The 22137-nt window shown below is 35.7% G+C and overlaps 3 protein-coding genes across 3 annotated transcripts; 1 reads left to right on the top strand and 2 right to left on the bottom strand.

Moving 5' to 3' along the window:
* Positions 1–415: 415 nt before the first annotated feature.
* LOC126611467 (uncharacterized) lies at positions 416–1440 on the bottom strand. The gene has a single exon (XM_050279757.1). The coding sequence runs from the start codon at positions 1090–1092 to the stop codon at positions 583–585; it is 510 nt and encodes a 169-aa protein (XP_050135714.1). The 5' UTR covers positions 1093–1440; the 3' UTR covers positions 416–582.
* Positions 1441–2133: 693 nt separating this feature from the next.
* Positions 2134–6451, bottom strand: LOC126611466 (soluble inorganic pyrophosphatase 6, chloroplastic-like). Its single transcript, XM_050279756.1, has 6 exons — positions 6090–6451; positions 5323–5483; positions 5006–5106; positions 4723–4904; positions 4194–4292; positions 2134–2640 (listed from the first exon to the last, which is right to left on the bottom strand). Exons 1-6 carry the CDS (start codon positions 6342–6344, stop codon positions 2548–2550), a joined length of 891 nt encoding a protein of 296 aa, XP_050135713.1. The 5' UTR covers positions 6345–6451; the 3' UTR covers positions 2134–2547.
* Positions 6452–13016: 6565 nt separating this feature from the next.
* LOC126611046 (probable serine/threonine-protein kinase At1g54610) lies at positions 13017–18440 on the top strand. Its single transcript, XM_050279226.1, has 8 exons — positions 13017–14043; positions 14219–14503; positions 14697–15014; positions 15747–15974; positions 16270–16370; positions 16445–16553; positions 17285–17758; positions 17890–18440. The coding sequence occupies exons 1-8, from the start codon at positions 13624–13626 to the stop codon at positions 18085–18087; spliced, it is 2133 nt and encodes a 710-aa protein (XP_050135183.1). The 5' UTR covers positions 13017–13623; the 3' UTR covers positions 18088–18440.
* Positions 18441–22137: the final 3697 nt, after the last annotated feature.

The following is a 22137-nucleotide window of genomic DNA, read 5'->3' as shown; positions in this document are numbered from 1 at the left end:
TTCTAGGGTTTACCAGACTGGAATTGTCCCCGGTTGGTCATCGGGCACTTTTGTCCTCACATTATGATTCGGTAGTAATCTCTTGGTAATCAGGCGGTTCAGTTTAAGGGAGCCAAAAAACAGCAAGCAAGCACAGACAGAGTGCTGGTTACTGATTACCGGGTAGTCTGTAAGTCAACCCCTCCTCCTGCTTTAAGCAGTTTTATACTGTCGGGTTGGCTATGTCTGGGGAAGCTTCTAAGTTTGATATCTTTAAACTTTAAAGGCAAGAAAGACACAACAAAATCAACAAACTTCCATTGCCCAAACCATTTCAATGCTATTTACTCCCTTGCACGCTCAATTTTTCAGCACAACTATTCGAAAGTTCCCAAAACACACACAGCTTCTGTGTTGTTATAAATTGGCCATAAAATTGCTAAATTTAGGAAGGATATGTATAAACACAAGAAGTAATTAACAGTCAGATGCCACAGTAAAATCAAAACAAGTAAATGTTATGTTACAAAATCCAAAACCCCAGATCCCTGAAATCTTCACAAATTAGAAAAAGACCCCCAACAACCAAATCAGTCAATCACTTCACTCCCCATTCCTCCTAAAAAGTGCAAAATACCCCAAAACAGCACAACCAGCAGCCACCAAATTCCCTTCCTTCAACAAAATCCTCATCACAATCCCAACAATCTCTCTCGTAATCTTCCTCCCGTCAACCACCAACGCCCTCCTCGGCTTCCCGAAGAAGGCCAGCAGAACCACGATGGCGATCCACGTCACCAGAGTCGCCGGAACCATCACTGCAAGCGCCGCGAACATCGAAAGCAGCCCGAAAACCACCCCCAGAAGCACCGAGGCGTAAAGGGCAGGCCATCCGTACGACGGCGAAGACGCTTGGGCTTGCAATTTGTGCCAGGAGAGGAAGGATTTGAGGAAATTCCATGAAGAAGTTAGGAGGATGGCGTATACTAGCACGAATACACATACCCATGTTCTCCTTTTGCTCATAATTCTCAGAAACACCGTGTAGTACGATGGCTGCGGCTGCGGCGGCGGTGCTTCTTGCTCTTCTTCTGCTGCGGTGGTGTCCGCCATTGAAACAGCTGGGATTTTTGGATTTTTTTGAAAAGGAACTCTGGGGATTATTCCGAAATCCAACCTGAGCTTTGCGGTGGGTTGGTTTTGGGGATTTTGTTGTACAATCTGTCTGTGTCTGAAGTCGATCGGAGAATTGACGATGGAAAAAGGTTGATATTAAAGATGGGGTGGGAAAGTGGGTTGATAGTTTGACACGCGCACTTGAAGAGCGTGGGGTTATTTCCAGACGATCATTGATTCCGTACGGGAAAAGCGTGCGGACTCGCTCCTTGTGCGTTTACAAGCCCAAGGGAAGAACAGGGTTTAGATTGGTTTCCAATGGAATTGGATCTTATCCGGATTCAATTTTAGCAAAACCCTCACATTTTAACCATTCATCGTGTATCGTATGATAAAAAATTATTTGATTTTTTTATTTAAAATTAAACACAAATAATATTTAACAAAAACTAACCACATGATATACGATAAACGGTTAGAATGTAATGATCCTTAGGATCCCTCCACAAAGTGGATCCGAAAAGAATCCTCTTCCTTAATGGGATGAGAGGAGTTCTTTTTTAACGTATAAAATTTCAAACTTTTGATTAAAATTATTAATATTATAAATTATTTTGTAAAAATTATCTTTATAAAAATAATTAAAAAAATATGAAATAATTGTATTTAGTAAAAGTATTATGGACTGTTTATTTATTTGTTGAAATTGATTGACGAAATGATTAGTTTAAACTGATATTTTGTAAAAATAATCTTTACAGATGTATATGATATAAATGGTTCTGATTAGAAATACGAAGTTCTATAAATCGACTATGATGTAAACTGCAGATGAAGGAACCAAAAATTCCTTGTAGAAAAATTGCTAAACCAAATACCAATCTTTCTTAAGTTGCTTTAGTTGCAAGTCACAGTTCTAACCATATTATTATTTTTTTTAAAAAAAAAAACAAAAGCGCAATCGCCAAATTGAAGAGAAAGCCTTCATATCTTTATTTTGATCGAAGAGAAAGCCTTCATACCAATATACAATGAAAATCGGTGTCTAACGAAATATTATTTCATTGAAAGTAAAAGAAGGGTCTTCTTAGAAGATTAGTACATTATTTTGGGTGTCCAGAGAAAGGCGTTCGAGTAAATTGGGTGTCGAGAGAAGCAATATGGGTGTAAACAGAACAGCTCAAAAGATAAAAGAAGTGCATGGTAAATTAACCATTACTTAAGCACCAAGCATGATTACCGTATAAAGAAATAAGCTCAAGTGCCCAGTAACAAAACCAAGCTATTATTAAATTACTCACCGTGCTTAGTCCAGCCGAGTGACGAAAAAATTGACATTGAATCAATATTTCCATTTAACAGCATCACCGGTTCGCCAAAAGGAAAAATCTCTAATGAATCACCATGAGTGCAAGATGATGAACGCCTGGAATTCCAATTCTACCAATGCATCTATGCAAGTGACAGTTCTCCGGCAGGAATCGATCTCTTGACAAGCTTGGCCCATGATTCATTAGTTTCGGTTATGACCTTAAGAGCATAGTCCTGTTCAGCATACGAATGGTTTCTAAAATTAGATACAAAGTACAACAAACGCAGAGACAGACGAAGGTAACTTGTGACAATAGGTGTTATACTACTGACAATACCGAACCACAATATAACCGAACTCTAGATACGAATTTCCAGCAACAAATAGAGGAAAGTATGAGCTAATAAGTAATAAGGTCGAAGTTGGAGCATCAATACTTAAGTTCCAGGGGCAGAAACCCAAAGAGAGAAGTCTATAATCTGAAATTTATGAATATGCTGCACAAAACAATGCGCAAAGCCTCTTAGGAGGGTAATTACTAAGATATATAATCCTATCCATAAAAAGAAACAACAAACGATTCAGAAAAAGAAATAGGATGAAATTGGAATGTAGATCACTGAGTTCTATCGCAAAGATGATTTTGTTGGGGATAAGTAAGATAAGAATCTGAATTCAAATCCTCTTGAAAGTCCTAAAACTTGAGTTATAGCAGCCCAAGAATCCTTCATTACTTAAATAATTATTCAATCCTGACCTTCCAAAATACTTAAATAATCACATAACTGTTGGATGATTGCTTAAACAGACTAGGGGTATAATTCTCATCTGTCAAACTAATAAAACCTCGCATTCAAACAAGACAGATAAAAAAAGAAGAAACCACTAAAACCCAAAACTAACTAGAACCCAAAGCAAAGTTCGCTACCTAATTACGTGGCAGTTATATTTTCCTTCATGCCATGACTACTACCCACTAATTCCACATTGATGCATGAATAGACTTGCAATTACTCCCCAGCTAAGGTAGATTTGTGTATTGTGTGTCAAATGTTTCGACCGCCTTCATGTTGTGGATCATGTGGAATTGTGTTTAAAGCGTGCCTATTCCTCAATATTGACTCCGACGATGTATCAAACGTATCAAAAGTCAGAAATAAAGGAACTGCAAAGAAAACAAGTACCTCACCGTTGCCTTAAACCTTCCAAACTGCACCCCAATCCCAGTGGCTGGTTTTTAAGTCAACTCTTTAATACATTCAAGTCCGAGTGGAATTGCGTTTAAAGCGTGCCTATTCCTAAATATTGACTCCTCCGACATATCAAACGTATCAAAAGTCAGAAATAAATAAACTGCATAGAAAACAAGTACCTCACCGTTGCCTTAAACCCTCCAGACTGCACCCCAATCCCACTGGCTGGTTTTTAAGTCAACTCCTTATTACACTCAAGTCCAATTACCATAAAGAGACATTCTTATATTAATTATGTATTATAGATGCAAATATTGAAGACTTTGAAATCAGAAAATCAGATTTTAATTGGACAAATCTTGTCATGCCTCCTTGCAACACTTGCATTTTGCAAGAAGCACTATGCTACTAGGCCAGAGGGTAGGGCGGCCCTTGAAAGCTAGTGACTGAATCGATAAAGGAACCAATCAGGAGAGAAAGGAAAAATAGTAATTTGGCAGTCAAGATAAATTAAAAACAAAAAACAAAACAAGACAAAATAGTACTCAAAAAGGATTCTCGGATAGCAACTGAAGAGGTAACTGTAAAATTACCTTGTTTGCTGCTTTGTTGCCAAGACCAAACTTGTTAGCAGGCTTTCCATCTGGTATCTTGTAGTCTCTAAACCAGTCCCTTATTGCAGTGAGAGTCCCCTGAAGTAAACCATACATCGCTAGCAATTAGTAAAATCCAAAGGTAATGTGGTTAAAAGATTCATTACAATTAAAATAAGATCTGATATGCACAACAATGCCTTAAGTTGTTGTCTTCCACAAGAATTGTATCCTCAAATACAGTCTCTGTGAAAAACATTTATCATCATTTACTTCATTTCAGTACAAAATTCTCTCACACCACCACACACACACTGTGTCCTTTATAAAAAACTTATTACTTAGTTCATCTAGTTTATGAAGATAGATACATTGTAACTAACTATCCATTCTCATTCAGTAAAAATATCATGTAACAACGAATTTAAAAACTTAAAACACCTAAATAATAAATACATTGATTAAGGTGGCTATGCTGGTGTGTAATTATGGAAATCTTAATAGTGCTTGGTTAGAAAACAGTACATACCGGGAAATGCTTCTCAACATCATCAATGTCATTAACGAGAGAAGCCCTTGGATCATCCAATGAAATTGCAATAATTTTCCAATCAAGCTCCCCTTCATCAATCATAGCTAAAGCAGCCAAAGGCTTTACTTTGAGAATCTCGCCAATCCTTCTCCGACTATCGCCTATCTCAACAACATCAACTACAAGTTGTAGCAAAAACAAAGGTTTTATTTCTTATTCTAAAAGTGACACTTGCCTTAGGAAAAAAAGCGGCAAAAAAAACAAGGATAAGCAAGCATACCAGGATCATTATCCCCAAAGGCTCCTTCAACTTCAGCATTAGCAAGGGTTGGGTCTTCCCATGTTTGCGGAAGCAACCCATAATTCCAATTTATATTGTACCTGAGAACGATTTGCTGAAGGTATTCACAAAAAGATAACTTTAAGGAATTTAAAAGTAAATCAATAAATAAAAAGCTAGCACCAACAGTGGCTTGCGTCTAATTCATGATGCACTCTTAGCCAAAAATTATATTGATTCGGGTAACATATCCAAGCACCAGGACAAGAACAAACACTATAATATAACTTTAGGAAAAGAAAAAAATTAATTCTTACGGGTAGTAACGAAGTTTCCCCTTCTTTGTATCCTGCTTTATCGGGGTGTGTGGCTCATCAGTAGCAACCTCCATCTTTGCACTTGATTCTTTGGGTATTTCAACCACAAAGTTGAATGCACCATCACCCACTTGCAAAGGTATGTCATGCCAAGGCGAAACCTATGTATAAACCAACAGATTGTTATAGCAAGTTGAGACAAAAGTGAACTAATTAGTGTGTAGAGACCAACCAGGACTCAACACACCTAAATTTTGAAATTCCTTTCACAATTACATTTACATACACAGTTTAAATACAAGTTCGAACTACGATTACACACATATAGTCAAGGACTTAATCTCAAACTAAGAAAACACATAAACATATTCCTATAAGCACAAACCAGGGCATTCCATCAGTCATGTCTAAGTCCCTAACGTGGTTACTGAATGTCTCATTTCATTTCATCGACTCCATTTTCCCAAATCTCGCCGAAACAAAACAACATAATCTGGAAAATTGCAAATTTAAAATCAAGTTCAAAATTTTGAAACAGAGAGGCCTCAATGAAGCAAATGATATATGCCACTTGAAATTAATATCAAGCCATTAGCTGAAAAAATTGAATATCTATAAACATATATATTTAAAAAACATTTAAATCCCTCAACTATAACCCCATATATGCACATATGGGAAGCTTTCACATTATTTACTTTTATCCTGCATTTTTCTCATAATCCAAACAAAACACAAGAGAAAATGGAAAACGGGAAGAGGATAACCTTTTGACCAGAGCGATCGACGAAGAAGAGCCGGTAGTCTAGGGTTTCAGGCTGGCCTTCCTCCCTGATCTGAACATTGGGTTTGTAGATAGCGGTGCAATTGAAGGACCTCCTGGAGGAAGACGACAATGATGCTACTCTCCTTCTAGTAAAGCAAAGGCTGGTGCCGTAGGGACTCTGCTTCACCGGGAACGACGTCGTTTTGGAGAGTAAGCCGGAAGTATTGGAGACAGTCAACACCCTCGCGGTGGCCATGGCTCAAGAGATGAGTGAGCAGAAAGTTTAATGGAGACGCTGCAGCTAATGTAGGTGAGCAAATAGATGAGTGTGCGTGCTTGCACAAATGGTTGGGCAAATTTATCCATATACGGAAATGTATATAGGCTTTTTAGCCAAAAGGTTTCTTATATTGGTACTCTCTCATATTTAAAATTAATAAAAGTGTTCCCTGAGTTTATAACCGTCAATTATTTTGATCATTTCGTGAAATTTTTTCTTTAAATAAGGACCAATGTATCAACAACACCCTCAATTTTGTCAAATCATTTTGGTCCATTGTTTATTAAATTGAATGTATATTTGTCATTTTGATCCTTATTATCAGAGACTTTTCATAGAATGACCAAGATAATTGACGGTGGGCAAACTGATGGACCACTTGTTTTGATTTTAAATCTCAGAGGCTAAACTTAAGAGTTATGCTAATCTCACTATCATTTTGGTTAAAATGCCATATACAGAACTTTACACTATGTTTGGATAAAGAAATTTAAGATTACTAAGAAATTTTAAAATGACAGGATTTTATTTTCAAAATTTGTGAATTTTCTTATTTGGTTAACCTTAAAGAACAATGGAATTGGATATTGTTGATCTTAAAAACTACTAAACCTACGTGGCGTGTAGACCGAGTAATTAGTAAGCTAACTACGTCATTCTGTTGTATGCGGGGTGTGCCAACTCGTCGGCCGAGGAGTAAAATTTGTTGATGTTGCGTTGGGTGCACGGCTGACTTCTCGATCGTGCGACTGCGGCCGAGGAAGGAACACGCCTCGGCCTTCAGGTTCTAGAGCTGGAAGACAAAGCCACTAGTTCTGCGAAGTTCACAAATCGTCGGCACCGGATTCGGTCACTATGATTATATTCGTAAGAGTATAAGCACACCAAATCAACACCAGAGTATAAGGACACAAGTATTCAAAACGAATATACGTCTTGATTGTGAAAGTGGTTCGGCCGTCAGAATGCCAAACTCTAAAACCTACTTGCAAATAACCAATTATAAACGACTCGGCGTTCAACATGCCGAGTATAATAACTTGTAACACCTCGCTTCGCCGAGAAGGCTAACGAGATGACCTATGCCGATAAGGATTCAAAAATCCTGCTCGAACGAAACTTTGATAGGCAACCAGTCAGCCCTGTCGCAGTGTTGTTTATCCAAACTAAAGATCCTCCACGGTCGGCTGATTCTACGGCAACAGTGCTGTTTATCCAAACTGAAGATGTTCGCCGGTTGCCTTCACAGTGCTGTTTATCCAAACTGAAGGTGCGTTGGCAAAAAGAGGAAAAACAAAAATCTCAAGGTTGTTGAGAGGTTTCGCGTAGAGTGAGAGAATGTGTAGGGCAATTTATGTGTTGAATTGGATGTCCTCTTCTCGTTGTTACTCGTCTTGTATTTATAGGACTGGATATGCATGTGCTTTTCGTGAAGTATTCTTTGCTGACCACAATTGAATTCCCTTGACGATAATGACCTCATTCGAAAATTCATGATAATCATCCTTAAATTGGCCCTTTGATTTGATGCTAATCCTGATCCTTGTCTGCCACTCATGATAGCCATATGTCAGACCAATCTGTACGCTACTGAAACTCTCCTTGTAGCATCCTGAGACAACCATGCAATGTTTACACCCTTCTTCACGTCCAAATACATGCATTGCCAAAGATAAAACACTTTAAGCCATGCCGTGCTTGTCCATGGAGTATATGCTGATTATTAGCATATACTTATGTGCTAATAATCATCCCAACTCAGAATATGCCGCACCATTATCTTTTTGTGATCATCAGATATCACCATTAACCAAAAGATAACCTTCATGCATGGTTAACTGACTCCAAGCATACGTCTAAATGCTGAGAATCCCAAATCAAATTGAACTGCATTGCTGGCTTCCAAGTTGAAGATATAATTTGCATCCTATTTATCTCGTTGTACAAGAAAATTGAGATAATTTATTAAAAGATAATTATCTTATCTGACGGTTAAAAACCATGCTCACTCAACGGCCTCGATCACTTGAGCCGATGGTGTAAAATTGGTTCCAAACAAATATAGAATTTGTTATTTTTAAACTCTTAATCATAAAAATTAGGAAATGACACATATTTAAATTAAATTTATACTTGAGAATTGGAGGTCCCAAATTATTCCAAGTTTTTTTTCCACACGAAAATTCTAAATTTCTATGCTTATGAATCCAAATAAGGAAATTGGTGCATATTAATTTATTAATTCTGACTTTTATTCAAATTCCAAGTTTATTTCTCTCATCAAAACATAGTGTTAAGGGAGGGATAAAAGAAAATGGAATTAGTGGTTCACACCACATTGAATTTCAACGATCCAAATTGTCTATTTTTCAAGTTGCAACTTATAGATCATCATTGCAAAATATTAGCCAAATCGAAAATATTTGAAGTATCTAATTGAGTTCAAAGAAATGACGAACACTACATTCTAAGTAACATCGAAATTACATTGTGACAATTAAATAGACAAATAATTTTAGATTGAATTGAATTTTTACAAAAAATGATCTATGAATCGTGTCTTATAAAATAGACGATTCATATCGTTAAAAGTTGAATGAGCCCACAACTCACAATTAATTCTCATTATTTAAAAAAAAAAAAAAGGGGGCTGACGCCATTTATATTTATAAATAACCAAATCCCTGTGAATTTAACTCACTCATCATGCATTAACAAATCCTTAATTTCCACTGAAACCCCGAATCAATTTGAAAAATTTTCCCCAAAAATAAACTCATACCTTTCTTTCAAATTTCAGGTAAGGTTGAGGGAGAGCGTCTGAATGAGGAATGAGGATGAGAGAAGGGCAGAGACGATGGCGATGCTTCAAACTTCAAGTGAGAGACGACGGAAGAGATAATGGTGGAGGATCGGTGGTAGTCGTAGAGTGAGACGTAAAGAGAGAGACGGTGGCGGAGGTGGAGGTGGAACGAAAAGAAAAGAAAGAAGTCCGGTCAAATTTAAACGTAGAGATATGGACTTGTGGAGAGTGATACTTCTTCACCAGTGACTTCGTTGAATCTTTACCAACAAAACGGATTGATACAATTACTATTACATTAAATTTGATAAGCAAATTTAGATTAAATATCAAAGTCGTAGATTATTGGGCTAAGAAAGCTTTTTGGGTTAAAACTTATTTTTGGGACAAATTTAGGTTGGAAAATGAGCTAAGATCATCTTCAACTTTTGGGTTAAAATTTAAAATTTTCAACCTAGTAAATTTAGGTTTTAACCCAAAATCAGTTTTTCTCTTCTAATATTTATGGGTTAAACTTTTAGCCCGAGATTGTTAAACAATTAATTTAGAATAATTCTTTTTCTTCTTAATTTTTCTTCTTAAAGTAACTTTAAAAAAAATAATTATGTATATTATTCTAACTTAATTTTATGAACATTTTAATCTAAACATATTTGGATTCCGATAAATATTGAAAAATCACTAAACCGATATCATGAAACTCGTAAAACAGTACAAAAGAATATGAAACACATAATATGATTTTTTTAATTACTTTAGCCGTTAGATTTAAATTTGGACTAGTAGATATTTTTTTACTGTTGGATTTGATCAAATTAGATCTTAACCATTGGATTCAAAGAATTTATAAGTACTAAAAAAAATATACATATATAGTGGGTTAGCCCCACTAACTCATGATGAATCATGGGCTAAATTTGACCCAAAAATGAGTTTTAAGTTTTAACTCATATTTGCCCCAAGAGTTGGACCAAGTTGGGGTAAGTTTAGAACTTAAAATTTGAGTTTTACTCCAAGGTTTGGAGTATGTATAAGGATAATGGATGGAAACTAATTACTGACGTTATCGGCCACTTGTAGAAAGACGAATAGAATATTTTTTTTATTTGACAATTCACATGGTTGAATTGTTGGTTGATACAACGGTTCAAATTCAAATTCAAATTTATAAATACATTAAATAGAACGGCAAAGATCGACAATGAGATCAAATGGCTAGAAATTAAATTAAACAGCTAAAACAATTAAAAAAATTATTTGAATCAAAATTCACCCAAAAACTCTATAAATACTTATGTATTTGTTCAAACATCTACACAACATTCACTTTCATCATACAATTCTTCCTTTTTTCTTTCTACCCACCTATGTATTTGTGTTTAATAATGGGGTAGGTTGTACGGTTTTTTATGTTCTTTCATAGGTTTAGTGATTTTTTATTATTTATCCGAATTTAAATATTTTTAGTTTAAAATGTTTGTAAAAATAAATTAGAATAATTTATATAAATTTTATTTTTAAAAAAGTTACCGAATTAAGCTAATATCATTCTGTAATAATCTCGAACTAAAATTTTAAGTAAAAATCATTGAAGAGGAAAAATTTCTTGACTATAACCTAAATTTTATAGGCTACAAATTTAGGCTTTAACGCCAACCATTGGAATTGGTCTAAGGATAGTAATCCTTGTAAAGCTGGGAGAATTCTAGTGTAAATTCTAAGAAAATACTTTCTTCCTTGTAGGATGAAGATTGGGATGCCATCAATTCTGTTATGATTGGAATTCCTAAATACTCAAGATACTTTCCTAATCAAGGTATGAATATGTTTCCCTTTCTTGGTCAACAAATAGGTCTTCCTTAGGGAAACGGATCTTGCCTACCAATTCGGAGTGTATCAGACCGACTCGCTTCAATACCTCAATCCAGTGAACCTAATACAGTTAATGTGCTCACTCTGGTGCTCGCTAGCCAATCTGGTTACATTCCGGGATCTTAAAAATCATCATCCCATTTTTGTCTCTAACTATCCTCTTTTAAGACCAATGTTCTAAAAAACGCTAAACGCTAGTCGGGGTCTAACCGGACGCCTAGGCGGATTTAGGTAAATTTCTTATATATTATATGAATTAATTAAACTCACTATATTAGAAGTAAATAATTATTGAATAAGATGTTATTTCTTATAGAAGAATATACATATGTAATGTTTTATGTACGAGAATTGTTATTAGCACTCTAAAAATCTCATTCTACACTCCAAATTTTCTATATTAGGAAAGAAAAATACACTTGTGAGGACTGTAGAATGAGATTTTTAGAGTGCTAATAATACTTCCTTTATGTACATATATTATTTATTTTATCTACATAATTTGATGGTCTAAGAAAAAAAAACATTATCCAAATAATTCATATAACATTTATATATATATATATATAATATAATATAATATAATATAAACTATAAATCCCTCAAACCCTATATATATATATATTATGTATAAATCTCAAACTTTTGAAAAGACAAAAAGTGGTGGATGGTTTATTCAAAACCGTGTGCCACTTCCCCTCCTTCACATTTTCAATGGTGGAGTCCCACATCATCACACCCTTTGACCCTTTGAAAATTGAAAAACCCTTTCTATTACACATTTTCGTTTCTTCTTCTTCCTTAGCCTTTTCAGAGCCCTTCCAGAGCTTCAAACTGAATTAATGGATCTGCAGCTCGCGCCACTTCAGATTAAATGTCAAATACCTTATCTCTCTCTCTCTCATTTATTCATAGATGGCAAGCTGCAGAAGATCGTCGAGGCTATGCTGCTATGTACGACATCCAAAGTTTCAGATTTGTTGCGAGAGTTGTAGCAAGTTTATGATTTGCAGCCCCCTAGACTGCCACCTAACGCCGCCTAGAGCACCTAGAGCGCCTAGTCGGCCGCCTAAATCCTCCCCGCCTTAAGTAACCGCTTTAGCCTAAATTGAGTCGGGGCTTCGCTGCCCAGCGCCTAGGTGGCCGCCTAGCCGATTTTTTGAACATTGTGTAAGAAGCATCCCCTTGAGAACGGGAAATTACTTTCGGACCATGCCAAGTCCATTACACAATGATTTTCAAAGATCCCATAGCACGTTTTGTTAAACTGGTTGAATCTAGCTATATGCATTTCAAGTTCGACGCTACACTCTGTAAACAAGACTTTTCAAATTCACGCGTGCGCTACATCGAAGTAACTATTATTTTTACTAATATATCCCTAAATATTTTAGTCCTTGAATTTATCATTTCCGTAAAAAGTCACCCCAAAGTGAAACAAATCATAAAAAAATAACTTAAAAAAAAATACTAACGAAAAATCTAAAAAAACTTTATTTATAATGAAAAACCTTTTTTAAATGTGGATATAAATGTAGATTTTCGTTAAAACTGAACAATACTGAAAGTATTTTGTTAAAACTTTTTTTTTCTTTTTTCTTTTTAGCTATGCTCCTTCGACTTGAATCTCACTTTACTACTTGAAACTCAAGTTGAGTTAAGTGAGGGTTGTAACTCGTTGGGAGGGAGGGTTTGAATAAAAAAGGATTGATGGAAGCATTGAAGAGCCAAACACCCCCCATTATTAACACCTAATTTGTTTGTTTGTTTTTTTTATTTTTTTGGTAAACACCTAATTTGTTTGTTTCTTCTGCTGTTTTCTTCACTTTGAGTAAGTAGACTGTAGACCTGTTGATCTAGAAGAGAAGAGAGACAAACATGCGGACGTGTGTTTTGTTGACTGAGCAAAACAGGCGGTAAATGCCGTCTGTATTATGTTAATCATTTTGTATTAAATATTTAATCTTTTGAATGCGCGTTGGACAATCAACCCAACAATACACCCACAAACCAACCAGTGCCACAACCCACAATCAAGCCTGCTGCTTCTGCACTTTCTTGGTAATTTAACACTCTTTCTTTCTCAATCGATTTCTCAATCGTTTTTTCATCTCACTATTTCCAAAATTTCCATACTTAAATACAGTCCTAGTCCAATTGGTATCCATAGCACTGAGCCCAAAGCCTTAGCTTTTCTGGGTTTTTTTCACTTTTTCATCTTTCATCAAAGAATTGGAGATTCTTCTCCAAATTCGAAATTTGGATTGAATTTGGGGATATGGGTATTGGGTGAATTTGAATTTGTCAAAAATAGCATTTTTGGGGTTTTTCTGAGTGTTGTATGTAGGGTGAATATTGAATGTTTGTGAGGTGAAGTGGGTATAGGGTGAAGTATGAGTTCTTTGGAAGGTGAATTATAGATAGTTGATTCTTTGGTTTAGAATCTTTGTGATGGAGTTGAGTAAAGAAGGAGGTTTTGTGAAGGTTTGGATTGGTTTTGGCCCTTTTGGGTGGTGAATTTTGCTTGTGGAGGAGGGTTTTGTGTTTTGTGGGTGGTAGTATATTTGTTTCTAGTTCAACATGGGTTTAATATGTACCAAGCCGTCGGCAGTCGAAGATAGCCGGGAAAGCCCACCAAAAAGGACATCTTCGATTTCGAGAAGGCACCACTCCGAGCTTAAGGTTTCACGGTTCGGTTCTTCGAAAAGAGAGGATCCAGTTTGGATTAAAGACAGATTGGGTGGTGGTGGGGATGTGAAAGTTATGTTGGTGGATAAGAAAGTCAATGGTTCAATGCGATCATATGATCAGACTAAGAGTAAGAAGATAGACAAGGCTGAGGCTACTTTTCTTGACCATCTGGGTTCGAGAAGAATTCCCAACGCTACGGTGGCCGAGCAAACAGCGGCAGGTTGGCCAGGTTGGCTCGCTGCAGCAGCCCCTGAAGCTATCAATGGATGGATACCTCGACGCGCTGACACGTTCGAGAAGTTAAATAAAGTATGGTCAAATCTTTACTTGATACGTATATCTCTTATATTATTGTATAACTAAAGCTATTGTCTAAGGAGTCAACTAACAATATTTCGAAAAAGAAAATTGGCGGTTTTCTAAATGCTGTTAATTAGTCTTGTTCATTTTAAAATTTATCAGTTCCTGATCTTTGTTCTTTCAGATCGGCCAAGGAACTTATAGTAGTGTTTACAAGGCTCGCGATGTCACGAATGATAAATTTGTTGCTTTGAAAAAAGTCAGATTTGATAATCTCGATTCTGAGAGTGTCCAGTTTATGGCAAGGGAGATCCTTTTCTTGCGCAGGCTTGATCATCCCAATATAATAAAGTTGCATGGATTGATCACAGCACGGTCATCTAGCAGCTTGTACCTTGTTTTTGAGTATATGGAACATGATCTTACAGGGCTTGCATCACGCCCAGGCATTAAGTTCTCCGAACCTCAGGTAGTCTATCACTTACATTTCTCTTACGTTCTTATCTTTATGGTACTTTCCTCTAAAGGAGAAATATTGGCAGATCATTTTTAATGGGCGTCTCTACCGCAGATCTATGCAAATAAAATAGCCCATTTATACATAAGGAAAACGGGGACCCTGTACGATACCTAATTGTAGTGTTGCTTTTATTTCATTTTAGGTGAAATGTTACATGCAGCAACTTTTAAGTGGTCTGGATCACTGTCATAGCCATGGTATTTTGCATCGTGACATAAAGGGGTCAAATCTTCTTCTTGACAACAATGGCATCTTGAAAATTGCCGACTTTGGCTTGGCAAGCAATTATGATCCTCGTCACAATGTTCCATTGACAAGCCGCGTTGTGACTCTTTGGTATCGGCCTCCAGAACTTTTACTTGGAGCCTCTAAATATGGTGTTGCTGTGGATTTATGGAGCACTGGTTGCATACTAGGAGAATTGTATTCTGGAAAGCCTATCCTGCCAGGAAAAACAGAGGTAATATATTGAGGAAATGTACCCCCTTAGAATCCATGCATTTTTATGTCCTTATGGTTTAGCTTGAATCATTATTGGACTTTTGACATGTCATTGTGAAGTTATTATGGATTACATTGGGAACTGTTATTGGCACTCCAAAAATCTCATTTTGCACTTCTCGCAAGTGTATTTTTCTTTCTAAATATAGAAAGTTAGGAGTGCCAATAACAATTCCCATTACATTATACTAAAATGATAAAGAATTGATCTCTTAGCTCTTGATTTTTATTTTAAACTTGCAGATGATTTTGAATATATGACTAATTATGCCCAATTCTTTCATTGTAACAGTTTAATTTATGACGTAAATATGATTATCATCTTAGAATATTTGGAGTTTCTATATATTAAACACATCAGGTGAGGGAATAGCTAGAGTACAGTCTTGATGTATCTCGAGGGATTTATATGAACCATAGATTTGAGTTGCAATTTACGTCCTTGGCAAGTGTTTGACATATTCTGTGGACTTAGTGTGAGGCATTGGCAACGCTGCTTGTTCTTCACAGCTACATTTCCCCCACTATTTGTTTGACTTTAAAGTTAATTTCTCTTCTTCCTTCCTCGTCTAACAGATAAACCATAAACACATATGTGGGAAAATATTTTGCTTAGCCTTTCATTGAATGTGTCAGTAACTGTACGTATTCAGATGGTGCCTATTAATTTATGTATATTTCCTTGTTATAGGTTGAACAGTTGCATAAGATTTTCAAGCTCTGTGGTTCACCATCTGAGGATTATTGGCGTAAATTGCACTTACGAAATTCAACAATGATCAAGCCTCCTCAACCTTATAGAAGATGCGTGGCAGAGACTTTTAAGGACCTTCCTGCTTCAGCTCTGCAGCTTATGGAAATTTTACTTTCTCTTTACCCTGCTGATCGAGGAACTGCTGCAATTGCTCTCAAGAATGAGGTGTGCACGCTTTATTTTCTGGAAACTGCAAAAAAAAAAAAAATAAATAAATAAATAAATTGGTACCGATGCTGATATTTTAGTTATAATATATATATATATATATCATATTTATTCCTAAAAGTTTGTGTACCTGATTTAGGCTGGGAGAAGGATGTGTGGAACAGAATTAAATTATCTTTCAGAAACTGTGCTTACAATTGTTCCTTTTCCTTTACAACCTTGAAACTGTTTCATTTAATCATCTAAGAGGCCTATCATTTCTCTGTTGTAATTATGAATGTTCTTTCAACAGTTTTTCACCACAAAGCCTTTTCCTTGTGATCCTTCAAGTTTGCCCAAGTACCCACCCAGCAAAGAGATTGATGCCAAATTGCGAGAAGAAGAAGCTAGAAGGTACGTCTTATTGGTAACACATTAATACTTTTGACAAAGATGATACAAGGTTAATCTTTATGCACTTTTTTTAGGCAAGGAGCCAGTGGAGGAAGGGGTCAGAAGGTAGACCTGGGCAGGAGAGCACAACCTGTAGCAGTTACAGGAACAAATGCTAACTCCGAGTCCATTGCGTCATTGCAGGTAATTAAAATTAAGTTTTATATCTTTGTGTTTAAAGTAGGATTTTGTTTGACATTGAAGTGAGCTGCTAAAGACCAAAGTCATCTAGAAGTCCTGGTGAAAATTGTAATTGTAGTTTTGTATACAAAAGGATATTTGAAAATGTCCACAATTTCAAAATTTACGGATTGTAGTTTTGAGTATCTTTTAGTTCACCCATGACTCGTAATTAGGGCCCATTTCATAATGTTTAGAAGTTTGGTTTATAGTTTTCCTTTTATGTAAGGTAAAATATACGGGAAGAGGAAGAGGGAGATGAAATTGGAGACATGTGATGAAGAAGTGAGGGAAAATCCATAAAACTAAAACCTAAAAAGAATTATTTAGGAATTGTTGTTGTTTTCATTTTATTTTACGTACATTACATTGGAGGGTAGCAGCCTGTTCTACCGGCACATAATGTATTAACTGTCTAGATTCACTTTTGAATTAAATAGTTCATATCTGCTTGGCGGAGGAGGAATTTATGAACTGTGTTTCGACATTGTGTGTTTATATTAGGGGACGGTTCTAACAAAAATATTTTGGATGTACATTTTTGTCGAACTTGTGAAGAAATGCTTGCAAAGATCTTTCTTTTGAAACTGAATTCTCTACTCTCTGTTCACAATCACATACACGGTCATTCTTATATAAATGTTTCTTCTGCCTCTGTTTATTTCTTTATGATGACATTTGCTCTCCAATTACAGAGAGGACAAGGTCATTCCAACCCAAAGATCCGAAGTGAAATATTCAACCCTCATAGGGGGGAAACTCTTTCTGGTTTTCTGGTTGATCCAACCAAACATTTGCGAAGCGATAAAGACGCTAGAAAAGATTTCGCAGAGCAGCAGAGTATGAGGGCTTCAGTTTCAGGACCACTAATCCATGGACCTGGACGGGCTAAGTCTGGAAAGGAACACAATGATTCTTTTTTGAGTTCAAATAGAGCCAACTTGTCGAAATTATCTGGTTTAGTACTGGCTAGGACTGCGATGTCCGACGACCAACAAGAAAAACCTGGTCCCTCAGGACCAGAAACAATAAAGCCAGTAGGCGGATTTCCCGGGTCATTTGATCAGGAGGAATCCGCAAAAAAGCAGGAGCGGATGCATTACACACAGAGAGTTGCCAGTTCTCGTCAGATGGAAGATGAGACGGCCTCTATTAAAGAACCAAATATGGTTAGTTTTGTTTTTCTCAATAAAACTATCTAGTTGGTGTCACAAATATTGCATACTCTAGATCCTGCCAGAGCTCTGATACTTATTCCAGTTAGCCGAACCTAAATTCTTCTTCAAAATTCTTTTTGCAGCATGGTCGTGGGCCCAAGGGAAACAAAATTTACATGTCTGGTCCATTATTTGCATCTTCAAACAATGTGGATCGGATGCTTAAAGAGCATGACCGCCAGATCCAAGAATATGCTCGGCGTGCTCGATTTGAGAAGAACAGACCTGGGACGCAAGTGACAGAAAATCCAACCTTTTCTTCCGGACATCGAGCTGGATAAGCTATGAAATTACACATTTCTACTCATGGTCTTCTTGGAGCTGGATTCCTGGAACCCCATGACGTCGTCATACCACACATACACAACACAGAGAGAGACGCTCTTCCCTGTACAGTGAGTACTTTCTTCAGTCCCATACTATTTTACTTGTTGGTAAATGAAACATCAGATGGCCAATTTTGAAGTAGATTTTTCATTAGAACATACTCTATGTATACTAACCCGTATTTAAGTCCGAGTCCCTCTCGAAGCCATGTTAGGATGAATCTATTGTTGTCTGCACCAAATTTATTCATCATACATACAGTTGAAAAAAAATTCTTGCCAACGTAAATTAATGTCTCCATTTTATTCGGTTTGTTGCAATGTATGCAAATTTTTGCTGTTCTTGAGAACAGGGTGAAAGCTGGTCGAATGCTCGACTAGAACTTCTGAAGAATGATGTCCACGTTCGCTACTCGTATGAAAACATATATGAACGAAGGGTTTATAACATGTTTTAGAACAAGGAAATAAGAAATCTGTAGTGTTTTTGACAGTTTAGTGTGTTCAGCGACTATGAATACAGTAGACTGAGCACCGAAAAAGAGGGCATATTCATCGATTTAATTTTTTACGAAAAAATTAGGCTTATTTTAAGCGTTGTCGCATGTATTGTACACGAAATCTCATTTTATCCTCTACATTATGTTTTGTGCGACCTTATCCACTCTCTGCTCATCCACCATGTCCAACTTTACCTCACCTCCTTGTCGCACGTTATCCTCGTTATGTCAACTAAGTTGAAAGATAGCGTAGTTTCGTTGACATTAATGTGAAAACGGGCAAAGAAACTGAAGAGCTCCCACCACATCAACGAAACTAAGACGGAATATATGATAAAAAGTTAATAACTTAAAAAATAAAATTTCCCACCATTCCCATTAAAACGTGTGGTGTACCATTTGTGTTCCCGTCACAACTAAAAATTTCTTCCAAACACGGTCTAAAAGTAAAAGCTAAATTAACTAATACAAAATTGACATTAAGCACACAACTTGGTTGGTTTTTCTTTGGGAGCCGTCAAATTTGGCATGAAAGTCAACAAGGTCACCTTCAAATATATTTTAACCAAAGTTGAAGGCGGCCGCTATCAACCACGACCACACCGTCCAATTATTTGACACCAAATTAAACACTTGCTCCGTCTTTTCTAGAAATCCGATTCTGATCTCATCCTATTTTGACTTCTCGTTAATTTAATTTTGTTTTAGTTTATTTTTTTCAATTTTATTATAAATAAGTAGTTTAGTTATTAATACAGCCAATCAAACCAAAACAAGAATCGATTTTCAGGTTAACATCATCAAGGAAAAGTAATGGACTAATATCTTTTGAGCAATCCCTTTCTTCTAGATCTTAGAGCAAGTCCACCGGTGCTCAAAATGCCCAAACAATTAGGTTTAATTGCCCCTAATCCCACAAAAGTAGCTCCCCACCAGCCCAAAATGAAGGAGGCAATTAGTGGGCTCCGGCAAGCCCGTTAGACTGCCCAACTAACAACTACCAGGCCTTCAGCCCGCTGGTAATGGTGACGTCAGCGCTGACGTCACCATGCAGACCGAGTGGGCATTCCATGTGCGAACCACAGAGCCTAACGGCTCCTTATTCCTTATGCAACAGTCGTTGGATTTCCAACTGTTTGTTGTTCTGGACTATTGGATTTCCAAATTAAAAAATTTAAAAATTCTACTATTGTGTCACATGACACAATCTGGTGTATTTGATTGCAAAACAGTTTGAAAATCAACGATCAGGATTAATCCAACGGTAAAAATATTCAACCATCTTTTTCATTTTCCCCTCACAACTCTATTCATTTTTACTACATCTTCTCTATTTGTTTTCCACTTTCTAAATTTTGTTTTTTACCAAAAAAATGGGTGAGAAGGCAATTTGGTCGATTGCAAAAGACGTTGCTTTGCTTGAGGGCTGGGTGTGTGCTACTCATGACCTGAGCACGGAAAATGAGATGAGGGTGCAACAAAATGTGATTAATAATTTAACATGTTATAATTAGTTTGACCTTTATTGGAATTAGACAATCATTTTATTTTCAAAAGTTCACACTTTAGCAAAACATAAAAAAATAAAATAGCATAAAAAATAAAAAAATATATTTATGAATAGTAATTGCTCTTGTCATTGCCTTTTCTAAACAAGTGGAATTGTACAAAGGTAACTACTATTTAGAATGAATAGTAAAGGCAACTTATATGTCATTGTCCTTGCCTTGCCTTTGCCCTCCTAAAAGAGTAGACTTGCTCTTAAAGTCTAAGAAAGTTATGGTTACTTATTGTTCGATCTTAATCTAACAGTGGAGGAAAATAAATCTTCCCTTAATTTTATTTATTTTACTTTCTTCTACATTGTTGAATTAATACCTTAGGATGCATTTGTACATATGATTAAAAAAATATAAAAACTAATGAAAAAGACTTCAAATCTTTCTATTTTAATAAAAAATCATCTACTAACTTTATTTAATAACAATGACAAAAGAATTAAAAAAAAAAAAGACACAAAAAACCCAACTTGTGCTGGCGCGTCCCCCAACTCCCCTCTTTTCTCCCATTGTCAGCTACGTTAAGAGGGTTTTTTTTTCTCCTTAGAATAAGAAAAAAAACTTCAAATTGAATTACATTCCCCAGTTTTATTTTTGTGGTATTGTTTCCCAATAGTAGTCAAGATAACAAGAGATTTTTCAATATGCTCGAAACACTAGGTAGTACACCACGTGTCTCTATACAAGTGGTGAGATTTTTGTGTTAAAAAATTAATAACACAAAAAGTAAAATATCCCACCACTTACATAATAACATGTGATGTACCACTTGTATTATAGGCACAATGAAAAATTTCTCCAAGATGACACCCAAGCTCAAGAAATTGGATGGAGAGCTACATTTATTATTGTAGGTATGCTCAAAATCTGAGGGAATTTTAATGGGAGTTTTAACGAAAAGCGCGCGGTACTGTTTACTTTAACGAAAAACCACATTTTTACACTAAAAAGTCAAACCTGGTACTATTCACTTTACCCTTTATTTTGTCCTTATTATTAAAACTTAAAGTTTTCAAGCTATTTTCATTAGTTTTCTTAATTTTAATTTGGTAATTGAAAACAACTTTTTAAATATAATTACTGAGAACACAATCTTCTCAAGGTTTTTATCTAAACGATCACTTATGGGTTTATTGTTTTCAGCGCAATGGGTGCTTTTATAGACCAAAAAGGATATAAGTTTCAAACCTTATGAAGCTGAACCAAGAAGTAGACATTATTTATAAAACTTGACTAATAAGTAGACACTATTTATGAAATTAGACCAATAAGTAGACATTATTCATGAAACTTGACTAATAAGTAGACACTATTTATGAAACAAAATCAAGAATAGGCACTAAAACTAAACCAATAGGTGGAGACTATTTATGAAACTTGACCACACACTATTTATGAAATTGGACCAAGAACTAGACACTATTTATAAAACATGACAAAAAACTAGGCACTATTTATGAAAGTGGATCGATAACTAGGCACGCATTATGAAACTGAACTAAGAAAGAGACACTATTTATGAAATTGTACTAACTATTACACACAATTTATGAAATTGGACCCAATAACTAGGCACTATTTATGAAACATAACTATGAACTAGACACTATTTATGAAAGTGGACCAAGAACTAGGCACTATTTATGAAACTAAACCAATAAATAGTGTAGTATTGTTCAGTTTCATAAATAGCGTTTAGTTTTATAAACATTGTCTGTGATGGACACATTTGTCCTGCGTGTCATTTTTAAATTTTTTTATATTAAAATTGTGTCATTTTCATTAAAATTTAAGTTCTTTTGTCATTTTTATTAAAGTTTAAGGATTTTTCATTAATATTTAATTTTTATTCATTAAATAGTTATAGCATGATTTTAGATTAAAATAAACTTATCTCAAATTCTTTTCGTGAAAGTTCCATTAATTATGAAGTCAAATATCCTACA

The sequence above is a fragment of the Malus sylvestris genome, chromosome 17 (genome assembly GCF_916048215.2).
Source record: "Malus sylvestris chromosome 17, drMalSylv7.2, whole genome shotgun sequence".
Lineage (NCBI taxonomy): Eukaryota > Viridiplantae > Streptophyta > Magnoliopsida > Rosales > Rosaceae > Malus > Malus sylvestris.
The sequence above is the reverse complement of the archived record's forward strand: the minus strand, read 5'-3'. Positions and strand labels throughout refer to the sequence as shown.

Bases quoted from the DNA above. Each gene is read 5' to 3' on its own strand.
- LOC126611467 (XM_050279757.1), bottom strand. From the start codon at position 1,092: ATGGCGGACACCACCGCAGCAGAAGAAGAGCAAGAAGCACCGCCGCCG.
- LOC126611466 (XM_050279756.1), bottom strand. From the start codon at position 6,344: ATGGCCACCGCGAGGGTGTTGACTGTCTCCAATACTTCCGGCTTACTC. The intron at 5,107-5,322 runs GTAAGAATTAAT...AATCGTTCTCAG, and splicing joins GGGAAACTTCGTTACTACCC to GTACAATATAAATTGGAATT. The intron at 4,293-4,722 runs GTATGTACTGTT...GGTTTACTTCAG, and splicing joins ATGTTGAGAAGCATTTCCCG to GGGACTCTCACTGCAATAAG.
- LOC126611046 (XM_050279226.1), top strand. From the start codon at position 13,624: ATGGGTTTAATATGTACCAAGCCGTCGGCAGTCGAAGATAGCCGGGAA. The intron at 15,975-16,269 runs GTGTGCACGCTT...TTCTTTCAACAG, and splicing joins CAATTGCTCTCAAGAATGAG to TTTTTCACCACAAAGCCTTT. The intron at 16,371-16,444 runs GTACGTCTTATT...CACTTTTTTTAG, and splicing joins CGAGAAGAAGAAGCTAGAAG to GCAAGGAGCCAGTGGAGGAA.